The sequence below is a fragment of the Acipenser ruthenus genome, chromosome 28, assembly GCF_902713425.1.
Source record: "Acipenser ruthenus chromosome 28, fAciRut3.2 maternal haplotype, whole genome shotgun sequence".
NCBI lineage: Eukaryota > Metazoa > Chordata > Actinopteri > Acipenseriformes > Acipenseridae > Acipenser > Acipenser ruthenus.
Genome location: NC_081216.1, coordinates 16,335,095 through 16,357,699, shown reverse-complemented (window position 1 = coordinate 16,357,699; position 22,605 = coordinate 16,335,095). Strand labels below are relative to the sequence as shown.

The 22,605-nt window shown below is 37.1% G+C and overlaps 1 protein-coding gene across 3 annotated transcripts in view; it reads right to left on the bottom strand.

Annotated features, from left to right (window-relative positions):
* Positions 1–22,605, bottom strand: part of LOC117434733 (synaptotagmin-12-like) — a 50,608-nt gene continuing 28,003 nt past the window's right edge. For all 3 annotated transcript variants that reach the window (XM_034057363.3, XM_034057361.3, XM_034057365.3), the window contains 6 exons: positions 19,898–20,091; positions 17,808–18,197; positions 8,215–8,430; positions 7,171–7,291; positions 4,434–4,567; positions 1–1,703 (listed from right to left, as the gene is read on the bottom strand). In XM_034057363.3, coding sequence (XP_033913254.1) covers positions 1,530–1,703; positions 4,434–4,567; positions 7,171–7,291; positions 8,215–8,430; positions 17,808–18,197; positions 19,898–20,091 — 1,229 coding nt within the window. In that variant the 3' untranslated portion in view covers positions 1–1,529. The remainder of the gene's footprint in view (positions 1,704–4,433; positions 4,568–7,170; positions 7,292–8,214; positions 8,431–17,807; positions 18,198–19,897; positions 20,092–22,605) is intronic.

Below are 22,605 nucleotides of genomic sequence, written 5' to 3'. Positions count from 1 at the left end.
ATTTTTTTTATTTAAAAATACTCAACACAACAACATTTGCTTGGTGACACATTCCATAAAAGTCTTTAGATAAATCTGCAAAATTCCATGCATTGAAAAACTATTAATACTCTCTAGTTCATAAAATGAAGGGCTTGGGGCAAGATAATGGAAATCCAGAAATCATTACTGAGATAACAATATCAGTGACATACTAGCCTACAGTGCTTTCTTCAACTGTCAATTGTGGGACTGAATCAGGACGTGTCAATATTAAACTGTAGGCAGCTGTGTACACACAGCAAGCCCCAACAGACATGTGCTTGTTTTCAGCTTTGCAGGACAATATCTTTTGTTTAGTCATTTTTAAATAGCCTGTTTTCTTTGTAGCAAATTAAATGTGTGTAGATGACAGTTCACACTAAATCAAGAACTGTCTTGTTGAAAAAAAAACCAAAAAAAACATTTAATTAACACATTTTCTAAAATTTAGTCAAACAAATTAAGTTTAATTAAATAGCTGTTAGGTTAGTGATGAGTGCATCAATTTGATCAAACCAAAGATCTGATTCTTCAGTTTTTTCAAAACCTGTCTGAGTTACCATTATCTAGTCATGACCTCTGTCAGTTATGAACATCCACACTCTAAAAACATTGCTCCATTCACGGTAGATTTGGCACGTCTCAAAGTAAAGTAGAAAAGTCACAACCAAGTTTTAAAATGAACCTGATTTTTCTATATATTTATTTATTTTTCCTGCACACCTTTTCTGGACCTTTTCTAATAGAGGACACTGTTATTTTCTCTAAATACAAGTTTATAATTCGACTGGCTCCTTTTCAATATTTATTTTTCACTGGGTCACAAAATACTAATAAACTACTCACCTTTTAGAGTAATGTATTTGTCATGATGTGCCAATGAAGAACACCAGTCAAATGCATACTATTAAGGTGACTGACTTATTACAGTGTCTTGTGAGGTCCTGAAAAATAAAAGATCTAAAAAGGTGCAAGCCCATTAAAATTAATTTAGCAATTCTATCAAAACAATGGATTACTACTACTACTACTACTACTACTACTACTAATAATAATAATAATAATAATAATAATAATAATAATAATAATAATAATAATAATAATAATAATAATAATAATAATAATAATAATAATAAATAGTGGTACTAAAATCAAATTTATTCAGCTCTCTATTGTAAATAACATTGAGGTCATAAAGGTGTATTATCTTTGTTTAGATTATCAAAGTAAATCAATATTATTTTAAATGCCTGCTTACCATCACTATACTGGTACTGAAACGTGTCCCAGATGAAACGCCTGACTCTCCATTATAACCTTTTTTTTTTATACAACACAATATCTACTGCTAGTTTCAAAAGATAATAAAAGTAGAAGGATTTAGAAAAAAATAGCCTTTTATTTTTCCACATTATTATTTTTGCCCCCTATACACCAATGTAGTTTTATTGTAAGAATTAGGCACCATGCAAGAAGATATTTGTATTTGGAGTGAAGTGGGGAGGATGTTAATTCCTGCGGAGTGGATGCCACATGGAAACAGGCTTCCTCAGAGTGACCAGCATCTGTTTCCAGTGGGTGATTCCCATCCCGCTGGCTTCGGGCCCGATGATCACGTGACCTATATTGTCAGCTCTGCCATCTTCACAGTACTCCGCCACTGTGACTCTGAGTGACAGGTCCTGCGGGAAGACAAGAAACGTTTCATATATTAATTAAGGGATCATGACACTGCTGTGGCGTGTTAGAAGGTGAAAATGGAAGTCCCGAGTCAATAAAGCCAGAGAGAGATCAGTTTCAATATTACTGAGGAACACGACAAAGCAAAGTCATTAAAGTGTATTTATTTACCTAAGTTTGTCTGAAACAGTCCATTGAAAGGGTGAACTTTTTGAGGCAGGGCAGTGGTTTTAGAGAAGGTGTTGTTAATTAGTTTAATACTTTCTGTTACTGAGTTAAGAGAGAGCGGTTGTTGTGTAAGATAGGGTTATAGGACGGCAAGCGTCTGGGTGTAAGGGTATATTGGTACGAGTAGAAGTGAATGGAGGAATGGTTTCTGTGCTCAATATAACCCATACACAGTTGCTCACAGTCCTATAACTATTATATACTGCTTTATTGTTAATATACAAGTACAAAAAATCCAGCTATATTTGTTTTTTAATTCATTAACAACTTCAGTTTAGTCCATTGTGATTTCCATTGAAAAAAAGGTTTATTAAGAGAATACTGTTCAGTGGCTGATTCTGACGTCATCATTTTGAAGTGACTTTGCAGCTAAAACAAATTCCGAGAATTCAGTTATGATTTTTTTAAATCAGGTGATGTCAACTGTACCAATAGTAAGAATAAACCACTTAAAAGTCAATATGGTACGGTTGATGCCATAAGATGTTGTTTTTTTTTGTGATGTGTCACGAGTAGGCAAATCTTGCACTGTGATTGGCTGTAGCATGAAACACATTGTTGGTTTTATAGCTCTGAAGGCTGAATGTTTTGATTGTCTTCAGGGAATGGAAAGGGAGCTGTGGTGATGCATATAAAACTACAGGGTGTCCCATTACCGGCATAATTGATAATACTGTCTCTCTATTTCTGTCAGGTGTAAAATGTCTCAAAGCAGAGAGGGACGAGTTCACATTTTGATGTGTGGTGTAGATCAATGTGTGACTAATTAACAGACATGTGCTAAATCGGCTTAATACAGTGCTCCACATTTCTATAACAGCTCTTTATAGCGCAGAACCAGTTATAACATGACATGGATTCTATTGCACTAGCACTTTTATTCACCTTATGTGACGGAACACAAATAGCACAGTCTCATAACTATGGCTATGGCCTTCAGCATTGTAATGGGAAAGCACTGTATATAATATTGCCTATGATGCAGGATTCTTTGAGTAATGTTGTCATTCATTTAGGAAGTTTTGAAACCTATCAGCTCTTTCAAAGACTGTCAGATCTGCAACAGGGAGATGCAGCCAGTAATTCTAAAAGTTTGTGCTACGTAGTGCAGGAACGTCACGATAAAAAATTAGCCCCGGCTGAAACCCAACACTTTGTACTGAAGGTCATTTCAGTCTTCACTAGCGTTCAGTCACTACATGTTAGATGTTTAATGAAGCTCAGAAAGACAAACCCACAGAGGCAGGATCTGTGTGACGCATCGCCTTGTCTCCCATCGCAATGCGTTTGCACAACACTACACTAGCGTTTAATGCTACTGTATGAGAACCTTCATTTCCAGTAAACTGTGTATAAACTTATCCTAGTTATTATAAAACAACCCTTATAACTGGTAATGATCTGGAAGTAGGCCTCTACCAAATAGAATAAAGCACACATACTAGTGTTGGCAGTTTTAGCTAACTTCTTATATTTCAGTGCTACAGAGTTGAAGGGAAATACATCTGACAAACAGTATTATTCAAGTCAAATATATGTTTATTTGTATAGCTTAGAAAAGAATAACTTGAAATGGACAGAGTTATAAGCTCCGGGCTGCAGCAAGATCAGACTGAGCACCAGACACTACAATCCTTAGAGTTTTTAGAATTGCCTGCTCACACTAGCGATGTATTTGGAATGTAAGTTTTGTTACTCTTTGTCCCTCTTCAACGTGACACTCCAGTTCTACCAAGCAACAGTTTTTAAGAAGGTAGAAACCTTCCTGTGCATAAACCCATATGCCCCCTCCTTCATGAGAGGCCCTCTTGCATTTGTGAAATAAAGTAACCCACTCAGATTCTCTGTTGTAGACAATAACATTTCAAGAATAATCCATTGTAATATATAAACTACTACAACATTCCTACAGAGTGTATAATCTACCGGATCTCATTTTGGAATTTTGCATTCATTCAAATCCAACAACAGAATACAGTTCCGAATTATGCTGCATTGCTAGGCTTGATCTAAAAAAAGGTAATTGTACAAATTCAGCTGTTTAATGTTATGGTTAAATAATTTCTTTTCAATGGCGTGTTCTTGTAATATGAAATGAATACTCCATGAAAGTTTATGGAGTGCTGTGTTTATTTCACCTATGAAGATGACCATAACCACATTCTGATTACTGTAGCATATACTGAATGAATCGGAATACAAAAAAATTAAAACAATCTTGATTGAAGACTTTTTGAATCCAAACAGTGACTTGGTAAAATGAGCCAGATTTATGTTAATTTAATTAATTAAAAATGTATTTAATTTTATTTAAATGATCTTATTTGAATGATTATTTTAGATAACTTGGATAACCAGAAATAGAAAATTAATCAAGTATTCGGTGAAAGGGCAAACTGTATAACACATTTTATGTTTTAAACATATCTAACATTACTATGAAGAGGTGCTATCCCTTCTGCAGTGCTGTTTCAACGCAGATCCTGGTTGTGTCTGTGACTTACCTGCAGCACAATGGCTGGTACTGAGAAAATCATGGCCTCATTAAAGATGGGATTGTTCTCATCTCTCTTCACAGCCGTCTTCTTCTTGCTAATTTTCCTATTGTCTTGGAGGACATAAACTTTGACAAATGGATCTGTTTATGGAGGAGAGTCAGAGAGAAAACTGAGTCATTTACACATTAATGATCTCCTTTATCTGGCCACACAAGATGCTTCATTCAAATACATACATAAGATGCTGAAACTGAAATAGTTATCCTTGGATAACCTTTCTAGAAAGTTACTTAGTGCTGTTAATGTCCTTCAACTGACTGCTGTAAAATAAAAATCACATGTAGTAAAAAAATGGTATTTTCCAATAAGTAATGTGTTTAAAGATCGTGTTTTTCAAGACATTATTGGCAAACAGCCATAATCTAGTCAGTAAAAGCTTTTAATAAGCCTTGATTTTCTTTGCAGGTATGGTAAGATGCTATATAAAATTGTTGCTATAAATGTTTAGTTATATTATTTGTCCCACAGTTCATTTTTGGCAGGTAATAAATTGACAGGTAATAAATTACCTAATTTTAAATAAAAACAACTTCATTTTCCCTTGTTTTTTTCATACATTCTCATGATAAAATGCTTTATAAAATATCTGACAGTTCTGAAAATAGGGATGTTTTGGGGTATTTTGGTATACAGACCATGGCTTGGGCAAAATCTTGTAACACCTCAATAGTAGAAGATATTTGAAATCTGATTTTTTAAATTTGAAATCCTCATAAAATTTTGCATCTGTCATATGCTAAAAAATACTGTTTATTATACATTTTCCAAAATTTTTTTGGGCGGTGCAGTTTATATATAAAAAAGATATAATACATTCCACAATAAAAATACATTATATCATTGGAAACGGCTACTAACGGCCTTTCTACAGATATATTGGGTTTTAATTTCTGATGTAAGTTTGCCCAGCTACAAGCGCTAAATGTAAAGTGGTCATATTCAAGCCTAAATATGGTCATTCTACCTAGGCGTCAAAGGGTTAAAGTAGCAGAACATTCTACTGCCAAGCAAGTATATCGTAGAGAATGTAACTAAAATCCCCAACTCTGCAATATATTCCAATTTATGTGGGCATGTAGTGTCATGAGATCCACTAGACCTATATACAGTAAACTGTGAGAGTTGTGTGCAACTATTCAGAAACAATCAAAAGAAAACCACAGGGATTCAACCAGCTTGTTTCTCATCAAAAGCCTGCAGACGTATCACGTATTGTGATAAGTTTTACAGTGTCACCTGTCACCTGTTTTCACAACGTGTCTGGAGCTATCTAGCAAGTCACTTTAATTTGGCCAGTTAGTGCATAACAGTGCATTCTATTTGGCACTGAAACATCAAACCAAGAATAGACTATAAGTAGACATGCCCATCTTGAGATCAATATTTGTTTTCGGTTCAGTAGCAATCCATTGGGCTAACTTTCGAAAACCTAAAAATCAATAGACAATTACAAGCACATGTACCCTGTCACAGTTGTTAGCTTTTATATCTGTCATGGATTGCAGTTCCCAAAAGGATTTCAGAATAGGATGTGACGTGAATACAGACTGTAAAGAATGGGAAACACCCCAGAATATAACAACCAATCTATCTAAGTGTGGCCTGGAGTCACTGCTGACGACACAAACACTGAATACAAGTACTGTATTGAGCAAGCTGTATCAGCCAGAACAGTGCGTCTACTATCATCTCTGAATGAACGTGCCAATCACGACTGGAACTTTTTTATATTCTAGTCAGCGCTCCAGATAAGGTTTTGGGTCATTGAGTAATTTGCTTCCCAATTTAGATACTATGTGAGTAAAATACAACATTACCTTGAAGTCATGAGTACTTTCAATAAATACTGTACATACTTTAATGCTAACTTATGGGGTAGGCATTAACTACAGCCTTACATATTAACTGTAATGTTACTTTGAACTACTGTACAACAACCTAGTCTTAAAATGAAAACAACAATTATTCTTATTTGCTTTATTGACCACAAACAATATGGCTGTGAAGCAAAAAACAGATTTTTTTCCCCCAATGCTGCAGATGGAATATGCACACTTATATTTACTATATTTCTAAAAAAAAAAAAAACTTTACCGATTACTGCCCTAATGCAAATAAAGAAATGACTCTCTCCAAACACAGAATATTGTATTTATTATATATGTTTACCGTCAACAATTTTGGTAGGTTAGTTGAGGGGGATTAAGACAGCGCAGACAAATTTTAAGGATCAAGAATCCAGTTGCTTATTCACCAGTCACAAACAAGCTTCGTGAGTGAGTGTTTTGTATTAATTATTTTAACCTGGTTAAGTGTTTCTGGCAATTCCGAGTCAGGCTACAATTATTAGCTGTCCCAGCATTTCCATTCCCTAGTTATATTCACAATTGACTATTGAGACGCCGGGAGCCAACGCAGTTTTAGAAACTTCATACCATGCGGACTCAAGCCATGCCGCTAAAGTGCTGTGTGTATTCTTTACACATTCAATTTAAATATCATGCGCAATTCAGATTTTTTCAATGCGGAAAACACCCAGTACACATCTTATCTGGAGCGCTGATTATATTATCACATAAGATTAAAAATAGTAAAACATCTCATAGGTTTGCATGAAACTGCCAATTGCTTCAGGGAACCCTAATGGTTTCGTCACACAGATCAGGAGCCGCCCGGCACTGACCTGCACTATTCTTCCCATTTGTCCACACCAGATTTTTGGCTTTGGCCACCACGACCGTTAGCCTCTCCGCAGTTGGCAGGTAGCTGAGTGAAAGCAGGATTTCACCCACTGAGTCGACTGCCTTTCAAAACACAAGCAGACAGTTCTGGTTAGGGACTTGTGGTGCAACACAGACATACAATTAGGACATAATTCTCATTTTGGAATCCTGACTGCTATTCAAGTCACTAATTCAGAGCTTGACCTAAGGAAAGTACATCTCAAAACTCAGCTGTTTAAGCATTTTTTTTTCCTTTCACTTATATAAAACAGAATACTTCTGAACAATCGTGGAGTGCTGCTGTGTTTATTTCACTCATGAGGATGGCGTGTCAATCATTCACCTCAATTGTGGAATAACAATAGTGCCCCTTAATATGAGTTTAAAAATGTCCAATAATTATCAAGGGCAGTGTTCTCCAACAATCTTAGTTGGAGCTTCAGAACTGAGAAAAATTACAAACATCATAAAAACAGGTAAGCAGCAGGGGAGTGTTTTCACCTAATTAATGTGTTTAACAATACGTACGTAGAGGGATATTCAATTGATATACATGGTGTCGGCCTATAGGCTGCCACTGTATAATTAATGAATTACATGGCCATTATGAAATAGATATAATCCAGGACAGCATGTTAGTCTCTTGAATTGATTCAGGTTTGTTAAAATATGATCAAAAACTCCAGACAGCTCTTATTTGAATGTTTTAAATGACATCAATATTTAGATGCACCACTGTTTGGATCAATTGAATAGAATAGGTGTATTCAATCAGAAAATAGAGCTCAGTTCCACAGTGACACTCAGTCAAACTTTACAGAAGCACAGTAAAAACGGGTTTTAAAATAAAAGCCTATTGAATGTTAATACATTTTGGGCATATTTGCTTACGCAGTGGTGTCTACGGGACCTCTCAAGTTTGCTTGAATAGCGCCTATCTGTTTCGACTGAATCCACAGTAGAATGTAGAAAGCTATAATTAAAACAGGTTGTTCCGAATGTACCTTATTGACATCCTGCAAGTAGAGCCAGGCATTGAAAGGTCGAATGGACAGGTCCAGGTCAGACAGCTTCAGCTCTGCCACCCCTGTGCTGATGTTCCTTTCATCCTCGTCGACGCCGAACACAGAGAAGCGCAGGCTGTTCTCTTCCAAGGCAGAGGGGTCCAAGGCAATGGAGAACTTCTCGTCAAAGAGCACTGAAAAAGCATTCCTTTGTATCTGTGCCAAACAAACAAACGCGGCCAAAGAATACAAATCAGCTATACAGAGCTTCCAGACCTCTGCAGATAGCAATAACTGGGAAGACAGTATTCATCCAATACATTGAAAGCGCATATATATATATATATATATATATATATATATATATATATATATATATATATATATATACAGTACTGTGCAAAAGTTTTAGGCAGGTGTGAAAAAATGCTGTAAAGTAAGAATGCTTTCAAAAATAGACAGAGCCCTGATCTCAACATCATCGAGTCTGTCTGGGATTACATGAAGAGAGAGACGCAACTGAGGCTGCCTAAATCCACAGAAGAACTGTGGTTAGTTCTCCAAGATGTTTGGGCCAACCTACCTGCCGAGTTCCTTCAAAAACTGTGTGCAAGTGTACCTAGAAGAATTGATGCTGTTTTGAAGGCAAAGGGTGGTCACACCAAATATGGATTTGATTTAGATTTTTCTTCTGTTCACTCACTTTGCATTTTGTCAATTGATAAATATAAACTATTAACATGTCTATTTTTGAAAGCATTCTTACTTTACAGCATTTTTTCACACCTGCCTAAAACTTTTGCACAGTACTGTATATATATATATATTTTTTTTTTTGAACAAATGTTTTTTTATTTATTTAAAGAGAAAAGAACAACATGGAACAATACATAACACAACATAATATAAAAACACAAACACAAACTGCCCCCCCCCATTGGTGCCCCCTTTCCTCTATGGGATTTCATCCCACTGGATCTTATAATAATGACCTGACAATGGTCGCACCTGCACTCCATGCCTCCACAGTTCCCCCCCTGACACCATGGATTCGAGCAGTAGACAGTTCCATATGGATAATGTCAAGGAAAGTGAGGAACCAATGTTGCCAAGGGAGGGAGTGGGGCGGCTCCTAGCGGAGCGCCAGTAACTTTTTAGCTGCTGTGAGGCCAGCCAAACAAATCCTGTTCTGCTGCCATGAGAGATCGAGAGTACAGTCATCATTCAGGAGAAGGACCCGAGGAGAACATGGAATATTCGTGTTAAGAATAGTAATATTTATTTATATTTTTATATATATATATATATATATATATATATATATATATATATATATATATATATATATATATATATATATAATTTCATGAAGAGTCTACATTTTTGTCTTCTTTCTTTTTAATAAAATGTTCTCAATGTATCAATTTTTGACAATCATCACTTGTTTGATATTGGTTACTGATTGCACAATCTTCTGTCAAATAAAACAAAACAAAAAGCAAAGCCTCTTTCTGCTATTAAATGTACCTCGGCTAAACGAACCAAACCTACGCTACCTTTAGCTACAGTATTATTTATTAATAGACAATCTACCCACACACAGAGACGCACATAATATATTGCTTTTCATGCAACTTAATACATTATATTACAAGAGAAAAGCCACAAAAGTTTCCACAGTTTAACAAGCAAATACAATGGATTTGTCAGTATTTTAAAATCAAATACTAACTCCATATGTGCCATCAGAAACTGTGCTAAAAATGCAGTATATTTGGAAATTGGAATATTACACTAATGTAAATCATATAAACTAAAAAAAATTTGAGTGTTTAACATGCAGTCAACATTTTTCTCCTGTTCTACGAGTATTTTAGATCTGAGCTGTAACATTCACCCCCAATGAGCTGCAGATCACACCAGACTAGCATTGTGGTTTCTGTTAATGGAGGAGGACATTGTGGAAATTCGTAATTCCTTTCTGAATCTTTTTAAGATTCTATCTGAGTAAAGTTATAACAGTTCACATCCATCCCTGTCTCCGTGGTAACAACACATTTGTCATGCCAAGCCTGTTTTAATCAACCCAAAGCTAAGAACATTTCACAGATGGGGCCGTTATTTTCCTCTGGCTGCGTTTACATCTTACTGCCATGCTTACTAATCCAAACAAGCCTCAAATTAAAAGTGTTGGAATCAACTGCAAAAATAAATAACAATTTGACTGTCAAAACCACTGTTTATATCGCCTGCTGTACTAAGTGCATTGGAGAAACTGGAAATGGATTCTAAAGGATACTCACAGCACAAATATGATTGCATCACTTCGATATTAGTCTCAGCCACAATAAGCCAGCAAGTTAAATGATTTAAATCTACACGGCAAGCCTGTATTGGGGAATAACTCCACTCAAGCAGAAGGCTACTGCAGTCTAGGAAAGATAACGACACCCAGAACAGCAGGCTAATAGTGGTTTTGGTATTTATTTTTACTATAAGATACTAATATTGTGTTTTATTCCTTATTTGTTACCATTTATTCACTGAAATAATTCCTGCTGTTCCCTAATGGCCTGTGGAATCTCGGCTGAGACATCTTCCCTTAAAATGCAGCGGTACCACCTTGTAAGGGTGAAAAAAGAACAGGTTTGTGTTAAAAAAGGGTTGCTAAATATATACACTTGTATTTTCAATACTATACTAAATCGGTTTTAGATAATCTTGCACTTCCTTGGTCATTTAACAGACCAAGAAAGTGAATGAGCATGAAATTGTACACACGGGTTCAACATCTTCTTTCCTGTCATTAACCAACCAGCTACTGCTTCCCCTAATGACTGACATAGTTTACAGTCCGTAACATAACTCTAGAGACACTGCTGAGGTGAAATGACCGCTGAAGTGAAACAGTAACCGAGTACAAACTTTCTTAATGTAGTGTAGTATTCAAAGCCTTGACTAATATACAGTCGAAGTCTCCTAGTTTGGAGCGAACTCAATTCTAGACACAGATCACAAAGAAAGATGTAATGGAAGTATTTCCCTAGAAACTACCTAGTTGATCATTAAAAGTAGCTGCAGTACAGTGTGTTTCTGTCCGTGTTTGAATGATATTTTTAAACTGCGTGCGAGGTGCTTTAAGAAAAAGCAATTTCCTCATTACCTGCTCCAGCCTCAGAAACACATTTTTATCCTCCAACGCCTACAATTTGAAGTTGTGATGAAAATGGATTCCCGAGGCCGTCTGGACTGGGTTATGCAATCATTTTGTTGGATTTAAAAGATGTTGCTATGAAAACTGTTGCAAGGAGAGTTTACTTACTTTGTCACTAATAGGAGAGCAAGTGTTTTGGTGATTTTGGATGGATGGACTATAACGGAACACGTAGTTTGGCACAAAAATCTGAAATTCTTTATCCAACAATAATTTCCAATTGTTTATATATATATATATATATATATATATATATATATATATATATATATATATATATATATATATATATATATATTAGGGGAAAATATATATTGCTATTCAGGCATTTGATATTTTAAACAGTTAATATCATAATTAATAACATGTTTATAGATTGCATACGACGTGGCAGGATTTTGTGTCAGCAATGAGTGACACTAAACATAACTGCAAACAGACAGTGAGAAGCGATCCAGATTTATATGAATGTAACCACTTTTACTAACTTATTTGGTAATAAACTAAGCCTTTAACACGCGTCTTACTTTCTCATGCATAAGAAGTGGGAATAGTTCACCTCCTCTCCCTACTGGGCAGGAGTGTCATGAGGGCAGGCGGAGACTAGCCAGACTGGGCCCTCGTCTCCAGTGTTCAGAAGCTTAAAAGTTCAGCAGGCGAAGAGACGATGAGTGAATACTAAGCTCGCCGGTTGATCTTCAGTCCACAATCGGAATTTCAAATTTGGTGGAAAAATGTAATAATTGAAAAAAATAACTTCCAAGATTTTCATTATTTGACCATTACTCAACGATGACCTCTGCTGTTTCTTTCAGGGAAGTTGCAGGTGAAAATCTGCTCTTCAAAACCACCTGTGGTAGCAGGGAGATGCAACTTTTATACAGGACAGAATAGATGCCTGGATGCAAGCTGCAGAATATAACTAATCAATCCTGCGAGAGTCTATTTAAAAAAATATCCCTGGCAGAGAGACACCAGTTAGCCACTCAGTCCCATTATCCACACAGACAGCAGAACACCTTGTCAAAATTAAACATAGCAGATGTTTTTTTTATGCCCGTATGCCTGCAATGTGGGAAATGATAGATTCCAGTGTTGAGTCCTATTTACTGTGTTCATTGATGTACGATACTGTACACATGAGAGTATCCAGCATAAGAAAGTTTGCTAAGTATAATTAAAAGGCTTGCATGCACACACAGTTCCTAACCCAAGCTGACTGCATTGATTCTCTGACTGAGTTACAGAAGAACCAATGGGAGTGCACTACACTATTCCTGATTTAATATGTATTGCCTGTACCCTTTTCACCACACACCTCATCGCTGTCCAGTTAAACGTTTAATAGAATACACTTCTTCAATGATATGAAGGTACAACACTATGTTGCAGTCCTACCTTTTAATTAGTGTCACCCTTTTCATAATTGGCACTGAGCAACTTTGCAAATGGTCTCAAAATGAGAGACCTAGGACAGGACAGGCATGAGACAGAACTGTTTCCTTGTCTGGGGGATGCTGATGAGGCAATATATGGAACAACAGTTCAGAAAAGTTTAATAGCAAACATTCTTTGAATAACCAATGACCTTTGTGAATACGGTATTATTACTAATTCTAACTATAAAAAAGAAAACTGATTGTAAAGTCCTGCTTATCACCACGTGATTATAGCCAACACAACAGGTTACTACCTGCATCTTAGCTGTTGAGCACTGCCATTTGTAATATATTGTAGGTCTTAAGGACTTAAATGGGCAGTTTTGACAGAAGCACATGTTACAAAGCAATCACATATTTAGATTTGAAAACATGTTATATGGTTGCGCACAGTTTGCTTATATGAATTACATGAAGTCTTATTGCTTCACTTCTTTGGTCATTTCACAGCAGTGTCTTTGGAATCAGGTTGTTGGTTAATGACAAAAAAGGAAATTAAGGGGTGATGACAATTGAACTCTCCAGGTGATCTGACCAAAACAGATTTCTTCAACTTGTTTTAAACCGAATGTTTGCTAGAGCATGTGTTTCTTGCACAATGGAAGTGCACAACCGGTAATGTGTATTACTTTGTGCAACCACTGGAACAGGAATGTTCCTAGGGATGAAGGCTTGTTGTGCTAGCTATCACACCAGACCCAGCTTGTTGAAGACAGAGAGCAAAGGCTCTGTATGTGTGTCCTTGCCAGTGAAATGATTCGGCTTCTGACATTGACTGGGGATTCTGCTCTTAACTGCAGCTTATCATACTGTAACAGCACATTCTGAACTTACACTGCATTACATTGGCAGGTAGTTTCCGGTTTTAAAAAGCAAAGCCTGAATGATTCTAATTGAAATAAAAAAGAAATTCTAAAAACTTTTCTCCTTAAATCTTTTTGCTTCACCAAATCTTATAACATTATTCAGCTAAAGCCAAAACCCTGACGGTCGGTCAGATCTCTAAGGGCATTCACAGCAATTGATCTCTTTGTTTCCATTCTGTTATATTGGTTTGCCAGTGGTTTACCTGCACTGTAGAGAGTGAGTCAGGGCACATCTTGCTTGGAGCCCCCCTGTCTTTAGCACAGTTTAGTAAGGACTATAGAACTGCATGACTGCTCAAAGAGTCCATTCCAAGTTTCAAAAGGTACTCGTCCTTTGTTACAGAGTTTCTGGGGTCCTGGTTGAAGAATACCACTTTCAGCTGAAGCACATTATGAAGATGTCAGAGCACCGTGGGACACTGGTAAAATCATGGGAGTTCGACATCACATAGAACATTTGTTTTATCGATCTGGAGAAAGCAGTTGACTGTGCCAAGGAAGGATTTATGAGCAGTATTAGAGTAACAGCGAGGTGGAGCAGAGCAATCACAAGCGGATATAAATACACACATACATCCTGATCATTTTATCAGTCTGCTCTGTTATTCTATGTGATCATAGCAACTACTAGATCATGACAAACATGGCAGCTGACTGAAAAAAAACATGTTCACTTGGCTGAGTGAATCAGTACTGGTAATAATAGTAAGGAAAACGTATAAACAATAATAATACTGTTAATACTAATATTACTACTAAGCACGTCAGTGAAAAACATCCCATAACACAACTCTATATACAACATTAGAGACCACCATCTTTTGTATGACCAAGAAAACATGTCAGTCAGACTGTATTTAGAAATACTTAAATTCAATGACAAACAACTAGTGTAGAAGTCTTTGTCAATGTCTTTTTTTGTCATTGAATTTGTTTCTTTTAGTATTTCTAAATCATTGAGTGTTTAACAGTTATGGATGACATTCAGACAGAGAAGTCAATCTGAAGTGCAGTTGCAGGCGGTCAGAGAGACTTACAGCCACCCTATACCGCAGACCATGGTACACTAGATAGCTTGTGCTACAGAAGGTCCTTAGTAAGAATTGCACATTCAAGCAGGGGATAATAGCATCCAAAGGGTTTACCAGCCTTCATTGTCACCAATGCAAGAACCTATTTCTGATGAATAATAGATAATGGACAATATTTGGTGAACCATTACGCTTACTCTTTAAAATATTTACAGATGGGTTGAACTATGCTCTCAAATGTGACGTTACTCCTATACTCAGGGATACAAAGATATTTCGGAGTGAAGAGAACCAGCAGAAAATCTACTGGCACAGCCTTTTTGTGGGTTTCTATTACCAGTAGAAAATCTGCTGAGAGTAAGAAACTCCAAAAACTGCTATTGTTAGTTAAGGAAAGAAAGCATGTATATTTTACTGGCCTTCTGATTATAGAAATGGAAATAAAAATGGGTTGTTCCATAAAAATGTGTTTTGTGTACTAAAAGCCCTACTGGTAAGTAAGGAAGTGTTTGTTTGAGTCAGGTAAAATTGGAAACTTGTTTGAGGGCAGTATACTGCGTCAAACAGAACTGTACATCCTTTTAAAACAATGCTGTAATTTATACTCCCAACTGATAGACACACACACCACTTATTCAATGTGAACACTATAAATTGTTGCACACATGTTTTGACTGCTGTCTGACATGTTTTTCAAGGAAGCTGCTAATGTATATTATTAGAATAGGTTTAGCTGTAAACAGTTTCCCCACTTTAATCATCCGCACTTATCTTAATCTAGCAAAGTGACATGCATCACTGCAACTCCTGACTTCAAACCCTCTGAAAATGATGAAAATTCTGTTCAGCTAAGTATAGGAGGCAATTAGTGGAAGATTGCAGGGATACAGATTGTCGTGCTGATGTATGCGAATCAGACAGAACCTTTGAACATCACCCTGGTGGGAAAACAAAGGACAGCCAGTAATTCATTGATAAATTGTATGCAACTGCACACCCACACATGATGCAAGCGCGCTGGGAAGCTTGACAGGATCATCAACTTTTTACTTAAAGGAGTACTGACCAAGGCTTTATAAAAAAAAAAGATTATATCCCTGTTCCCTGTTCCACGATTCCACGCCCAAGCCAATTGCCTCTTTACACCCTGGAACTGGTGTCCTCCTGCAGCTCACCAGGCCCCTGGCCACTGAGGGGACAAACAGACCCTGCCAATTGTGTCTCCAGTACCCCATGGAGAACGTGCTCCCCAGCCATGATAGACAGCTTGACACAGCCAGGTCACAAACCTCACTGTGTGACTCCCCCTTCAGACCAGGGATATAGTAACTGCGTCACAAACCCGAATGAGGGAATGCAAAAGAAATAAGCTCTAGAGCTGGCAAAACAGTTAAAAAATGTAAAAATGGCATTTGCAAATATTTGCTATTGAAGTTAAACCTGGATCTTTACATTATTAAATGTAAATACCTCCCTTGGTGACTCTGCAAGGTTTAAAACATCAATTTATTAAAACACCATTAGCTAGACTGTAGACAAAAAGTATATTAAAAAAAAAAATGAGCGCGAGATTTGCCTGAATCTGCCTGGGAGAACCAGGTGGGTTATTATGCTAATTGTGCTTCGGGGGTGCTGTGAAGAATATTCAATTAAAACTATACCAGGGTTGACTGTCACATTCTCTTCTCGGAGTGAGTGGTTTTTCATTAATTCATACCCATGGGACGGTTTTAAAATGATATTTAAGCAAGTGGTTACTGTGAACAAATTGTCCTTACATTTAAAGTGTTTCTAATTCAGCAGTGAAAGAAAAAATAGATGCTGGTGTGAGCTCCTTATCCCAAAATGAAGAAAAATACGACACTCAAAATGAGCAAGACCTAGAACCTTATGCTATTGCTCCAGTGCAGATGTCACTGGTATGTGTTTATTGTGGCATCTCAGCCTTGTAAAATGCAACTATAACCATAAACAAAGGGAATACTGACTGCATGGTGCTGTTTGTTCAAGAGTTTTTAGCTGATAGCCAAACGTACTACTTTTTGCACTGGGAGCACATTTTGCACCACTTCAAATTTGAATTAAAAAAAGCAAATGGTTTCAAACTGGAGAGAACTTAATTTAAGTGCTCTTACCTTTTTTTTTTTAAATTACATTTAGAAAAAAAAAAGTGGAGCAAACTTTGCACCTGCTGCAAGTAAATCTTAATTAAATTGTAATCATGGTCACGTGTTGTTATTGGCCCCCTGATCTAATACATCAGCCCCTCCAGTTTAGAGAAGCTGGAGCCGGGCCTGGTGGTATTTATTTCCAAAAACTGCCAAAGCTGAAAGACAGTGCTAAGATTTTAGTCACGATTCTGTTTTGTAAAACAGATAGAGACGGGTAGAGCGAGAAACAGAGCGAGAGAGAGAGAGCAAAAGACCTGCTTACACCAAATCATTAAGCGAGGCAGCAGTAAAGATCGATTATGAACTAGAAGCTGGAGCTTTTTGAATATTGGCCATCATCAATGACGCACCAGTATAAATGTGAAATACAGATATTACATCAAATTAAAATACTGAAGTGGCTGTATGATCTTGTAAACCTTTCGTTAGAAGTAAAAAAAAAAACTAAAAAAACACACGACTTACAAAAAATGGGGTGGAAAACATTTGATCAGCTCAGCGCCTTTTGTTTTGCTGTGCACAAGAGGGTGCTGATGCTTATTAATAAAAATACACCGATCTAGCCTACATAATGCAGTGCATCTCTATGGCAGGCAACTAGAAAAGCTCCTCCTGAACTCAGTCAAAACCATTTTGTAAATCAATAAAAAATAAAAAAGCACTTGAGCCACTGCAATAAATGCAATCCTACATTTTAAGTTACTTGCACCTTAATGTTTTTGGCTTTATGCCGGGCAGAATCAGTTTGCAGGTATTCATTTCCTAGTTACTGTTAAAAGCCATGGTTAGGACTGACTGTGGTGATGCGAGGGGAAGCTCCACAGACAGTGTTACCCACCACTAGATTCATAATGAAAAATAAAAGCACTTACCCGGGAGATGCCCACGATCTGCTCGTCAGGAAGCAGGCTGATGCGCACGAAGCAGGACTCGAAGTTGATCTCCTCTTTCTCCATCAGGTCTTTTCCTTGCACCAGGGTGACGGACAGGGTGCTGGAGTGTAGCTCATACTCCATGTTGACCTCCACCTGCCCCACGCTGAAGTCCTGGCCAAAGTTGTTCCCGATGGAGGAGATGGAGCTGAGGGAGTCGGTGGAGAGGGACCGGCGCATCGGCCCGTACGGAGTCAGCTCCATGTCTCTGTTCAGCTCCAGTGTGCCCAGCTCGTTGATGCTCTCATAGTTGTCATCGATCCTTAAGCTGGACTTGCAGCTTGCAGGCATCTTTTCTGCAGCTTTCTTGTGGTTTGAAGCAGCTACTCTCTGCAAGAAAGGTTGCAAAACTAACACAATGGCTCTTAACATTAGTAGCATCAAATGACAACATTTGTTTTTACTGTTCCCTTATCCTGTTACAGCACAGTAATCCCTTGATAGAACGCTGTTAAAGGGGGACAGGGAAAATAAGCGCTATACTGGGGGGAGCATTATACTACAAGCATATGCTTTTCATTCATAAATATGACATTACAATACACAAAATGGGTTTCCGGAATACGTTTATTGAACACTGCAGCAAATAGCCTACATATGAAATAAAACAAACATTGTACAAACAAGGACTGTAGTGAAATAAAATCAGTATAGTAATATACATTTATATAAATGAAATACAACGGGGAAAAAATGTATGCAAAATACAGTACATTGTATTGCTGTCTCAAGCTTATTTTTAAATGTTAAATCCTATTTCGGTCCTGTACAGTAATAGTACAAACTTGTACATAATAAAATTTAAAAAATGTATTGCCTGCCCTGGCTTGCATGTGTGTACAGATCTAGATTTCTAACCTGCTGCTGCAGTTCTTTTGTTTCTGTGTTGTTGCTTTGACGTGCTGTGCTGAGTAAATGAGACTTTTTGAACTGAAACAGTAAGCCTCAAAGTTGAAGGCACAAATGTTAACGAAGCTAGGTTTTTTAGGTAACCAAAGTAGTTTACACATTAGTTGAATATCACACTGTCAGATACGTAAGCCGTAAGCTCTCTTGTTCGTGGTTTACTTAATGCATCAGAAACCAGGATAAGCGCGAAGCAGCAAATCAAATACGAGAACCAGAGTTAGTGTTCATCTGCCTATATAATCAAGAGCAAGAGAAATGGGGTGGGGGGTGTGCTCTTCAGTTGCTTAGCAATGGGCCTAGCGACCACGAACCCACCCAAACAAACCAGCAACATGGCATCGCCAGTTAGTTTTTTGCCTTTACGGTTTTATTCAGTGATGAACTGAAAAAGTCATTGTAAATGAAAAACTGCTGTACAGTTATGCTTCTACTAATGCATACTAAAGTTTTTCTTGTGTACAACGACTGCCTAATTATTACTATTATGATTAACATTATTATTATAGCTACATAAATATCAAACCTTAAATCAGAGTGTCATGATGAATGTTTAATCATAGGAAAAAATGTAAATAATAATGTATTGTATGCGGAGATTAATTACTACAGTACACTAATGTGTACATCCTCACTTCAACACAGTAAGTTAACTTTTGTATATGTATTACTGAAACGTACATTCAGTGTATTATAGAAACTGAAAATGTATGTGTTTGAGTGGTGTTTATATTTAATAACTGACAATAACCGATATTGCCAAATAATAATAAAAAAACCCGATAAAACCCCTCGTCGAACTGAACATAAAATAAATACCGAAAAATTCAAGCCCTGATTATAATATTGCTGAAACATGTAAAATAAAATATTACTGGTACTTTCATCAAGTGTGGTTCTGTACCCAGGAGAATTGAGTAGCACTGCACTTAATGGAAGATTTACTGCATCAATTCATTACCTTTAAGCCTTTTTAATAAATACACTGTACTGCAATAAGCATCTGCGTTGAATTCAGAGCATCTAAACAGCTCATTTCTACTTGCAGTGCTTGTGCATTTAAAAGTCAAACAGTAATTTACTGCTGCAATCTGAAGCTTCACAGGCACAGTTTATTCAATTACCTTCTGTCTGACTTCTGAGCAGGAAGTCCCGTATTTCTGCTCGAGGTATCTGAAATCGAAGTTTGGGAAAGGCGAGGGGGTGGGATAGCTTCCAGATCTCCACAGCTTCCACAAGTTCAATCCCACGACTCCCAGTAGCACCAGGAAACCAGCAATATAAATCCCTACCTCCCATCCGGGCGGACTTTGAACCACTAAACAAAAAAAGACAGAGATGAAGTCCTTGAAATGAAACCATTAGTAGTTTGATAAACATTTGTGATTAAAAAAAAAAAAACTTTTAATACATTACTAAGCAGAACTTGATTTAATTAACTTGTAAAGCAATTAGCAGAATGCGCTGGATACAACCAGAAAACACTTGAAGAGCACTTGCTACGAGGGGTTTTAGTTTCCATTTAATTTTCTAAACTTTTTAGTATTGAACAAAACATGAAATGTATCACAAGTGTGCATCAGTGTGGCTAATTTGATGTGGAGACTCAATGATAAGAACATAAGAAAAAAAGTGGAGGCCATTTGGCCTATCTATGCTTGTCTGTCTCAACAACATGACTAGGTAGCCCATATAATAGCCTCATCACTCACTGCGTGAAGAAGTGTCTCCTTCCCTCTGTTCTAAGTCTATTTCTGCCTTATTTCCCAACTGTGTCCTCTGGTCCTGATTTCTGTGCTGCGCTTAAAGTATTGGTTAGGCTTAACTTTGTCAACTCCTTTTTTTAAGATTTTATATACCTCAATCAAGTCCCCACTAATTCATCTTTGTTCTAAGCTCAACAGATTCAGTTGTTTCAGCCTATCTTCATAGCTCATTCCTTTAAGCTCTGGGGTTAGTGTGGTTGCTCTTTGCTGGGCTCTTTCCAAGGTCACAATATCCTTTTGGTCCTATGGTGACCAGATCACACGTCAAATAATTCTCAGGAAAACCAGAACATCAGCAAATCCATTCATCTGACACTATTGACGGTATTATGGCACATCTTAATTGTGTGACCCCTGTATGATGCTGCTCACAATAACATTAACAATAACATTTAATTTATATAGAGCATTTTAAGACCATCCCAAAGCACTACAATACTACTGCAGTATATATAACACACTGGTAGTGCTGCCAGTGGAAATATAAGTCTTCTGCAAAGTTGCAGTCTATAATATACTGTTCAGTTCATCAAACAATATTTGCGTGGATATTACAATTACTTAAAAATATAACAAGCAACAGAAAAAAAAACACATTCAGAACACATAATCACCTTTCTGCTTCACTTTGGAAAGTGGGATGAATTATTCATTGAGCTGCTTTTTAATTTAGATGATGGTCTCGTAACTAAAATGGAAGATCTATTATGGAACAGTGCCTGTGGGCAGACAAGGCTGTTTTCAGGTGGGCCACTACACTGTGACATAGAGACACACTCCTGGCACTTTCTCCATTAACACTGGAATTAATATCCATCAGGTTAATGGTAAAGAGTGGGGAGGCTCCTGACATCCCTGCCCTTTAAAACATTTCTGCAGTCCTCCTCGGGTACTTGCTAGTCATAGCCTGTGCAAGAACATTACATGCATTATAGCTGCTCTCAAGAGGGAGTTTTATTACAGTCAGATTTTTATCCTGTGTTAATAAGGGGTAGTTTTGCGAGTTTAAAACAGCCCTAAAAAGTAGTTTTTTGTGATGACGGGCCCAATTCACAAAGCTTTAACTCATTAATTATTCAAAGATAACAGCATAAAAACATAAGAAAAGGTATGAATGAGAGACCACTCGGCCCATCTCTGCTCATCTGGTTCCTAGTATCCCAGTTATTCAGCTTCAATAACAGGGATAGGTGATTCATTCCACACCCTCACCACTCTATGTGCACAGGTGTGTCCTACCCTCCATCCTAAGTCTATTTCCACTTCATGTCCAGCTGTGTCCTCTGGTCCTGGTGTCTGTGCTGCGCTGGTTAGGGTTAACTTTGTTGCCTCTTTAAGATCATGTACCCTCTAAATATTTTTAGTTCTAGATTAAATATATTCAGTTCTTTCACCCTATCATAGCTCATTCCTCTAAGCAATTAATCAAATACAGCATGACTGAGTTATACTGACTGCGAGTTCTTTTCTGTTCTAGTTGCCTGTGTAGATCATATAGTCTTTGTCATCACAAATATATTGCAAATGTCATGGATATTGTATATTTTTACAGAAAACTAAATCTAATTAAATCTAATCTAATATGTCTACCTTTGCCTGGTGATAACGATCTATCTAACACTTTGAATATGCCAGGCACTCATGAAACAAAAGGCTAATCAAGCCCGTCTCTTTTGAGATTTAATTACCCAGTCTAGTGAGGGAAGGGGGGGAAGGGGGGAAGGGGGGAAGGGGGGGGGGGGGGGTTAACACACTAAAGCCTACAGTAAGGCAAAAAGGAAAAAACAACATAGTTTAAAATCAACTAAAAGAAAACAAGAGATCTGAAAGAATTTAACATCATCTTGATTTAAAATCACTAAAGTACAAGATGCAAGCGTTTTTATCCTTAAAAATCACCTAATAAAGCACAGAATAACGCAGGTAGAAACCCCCTAAGAAAATGAAACTGTTTGTCTAACCAAAGTCACATCCCGACACATTTGGAGTCTAAAGAAATGTAATTTCACATGGTAAAAATAACAAGAATTCAGAATAAAATCTGAATGATTTAGCAAAAGTTATGT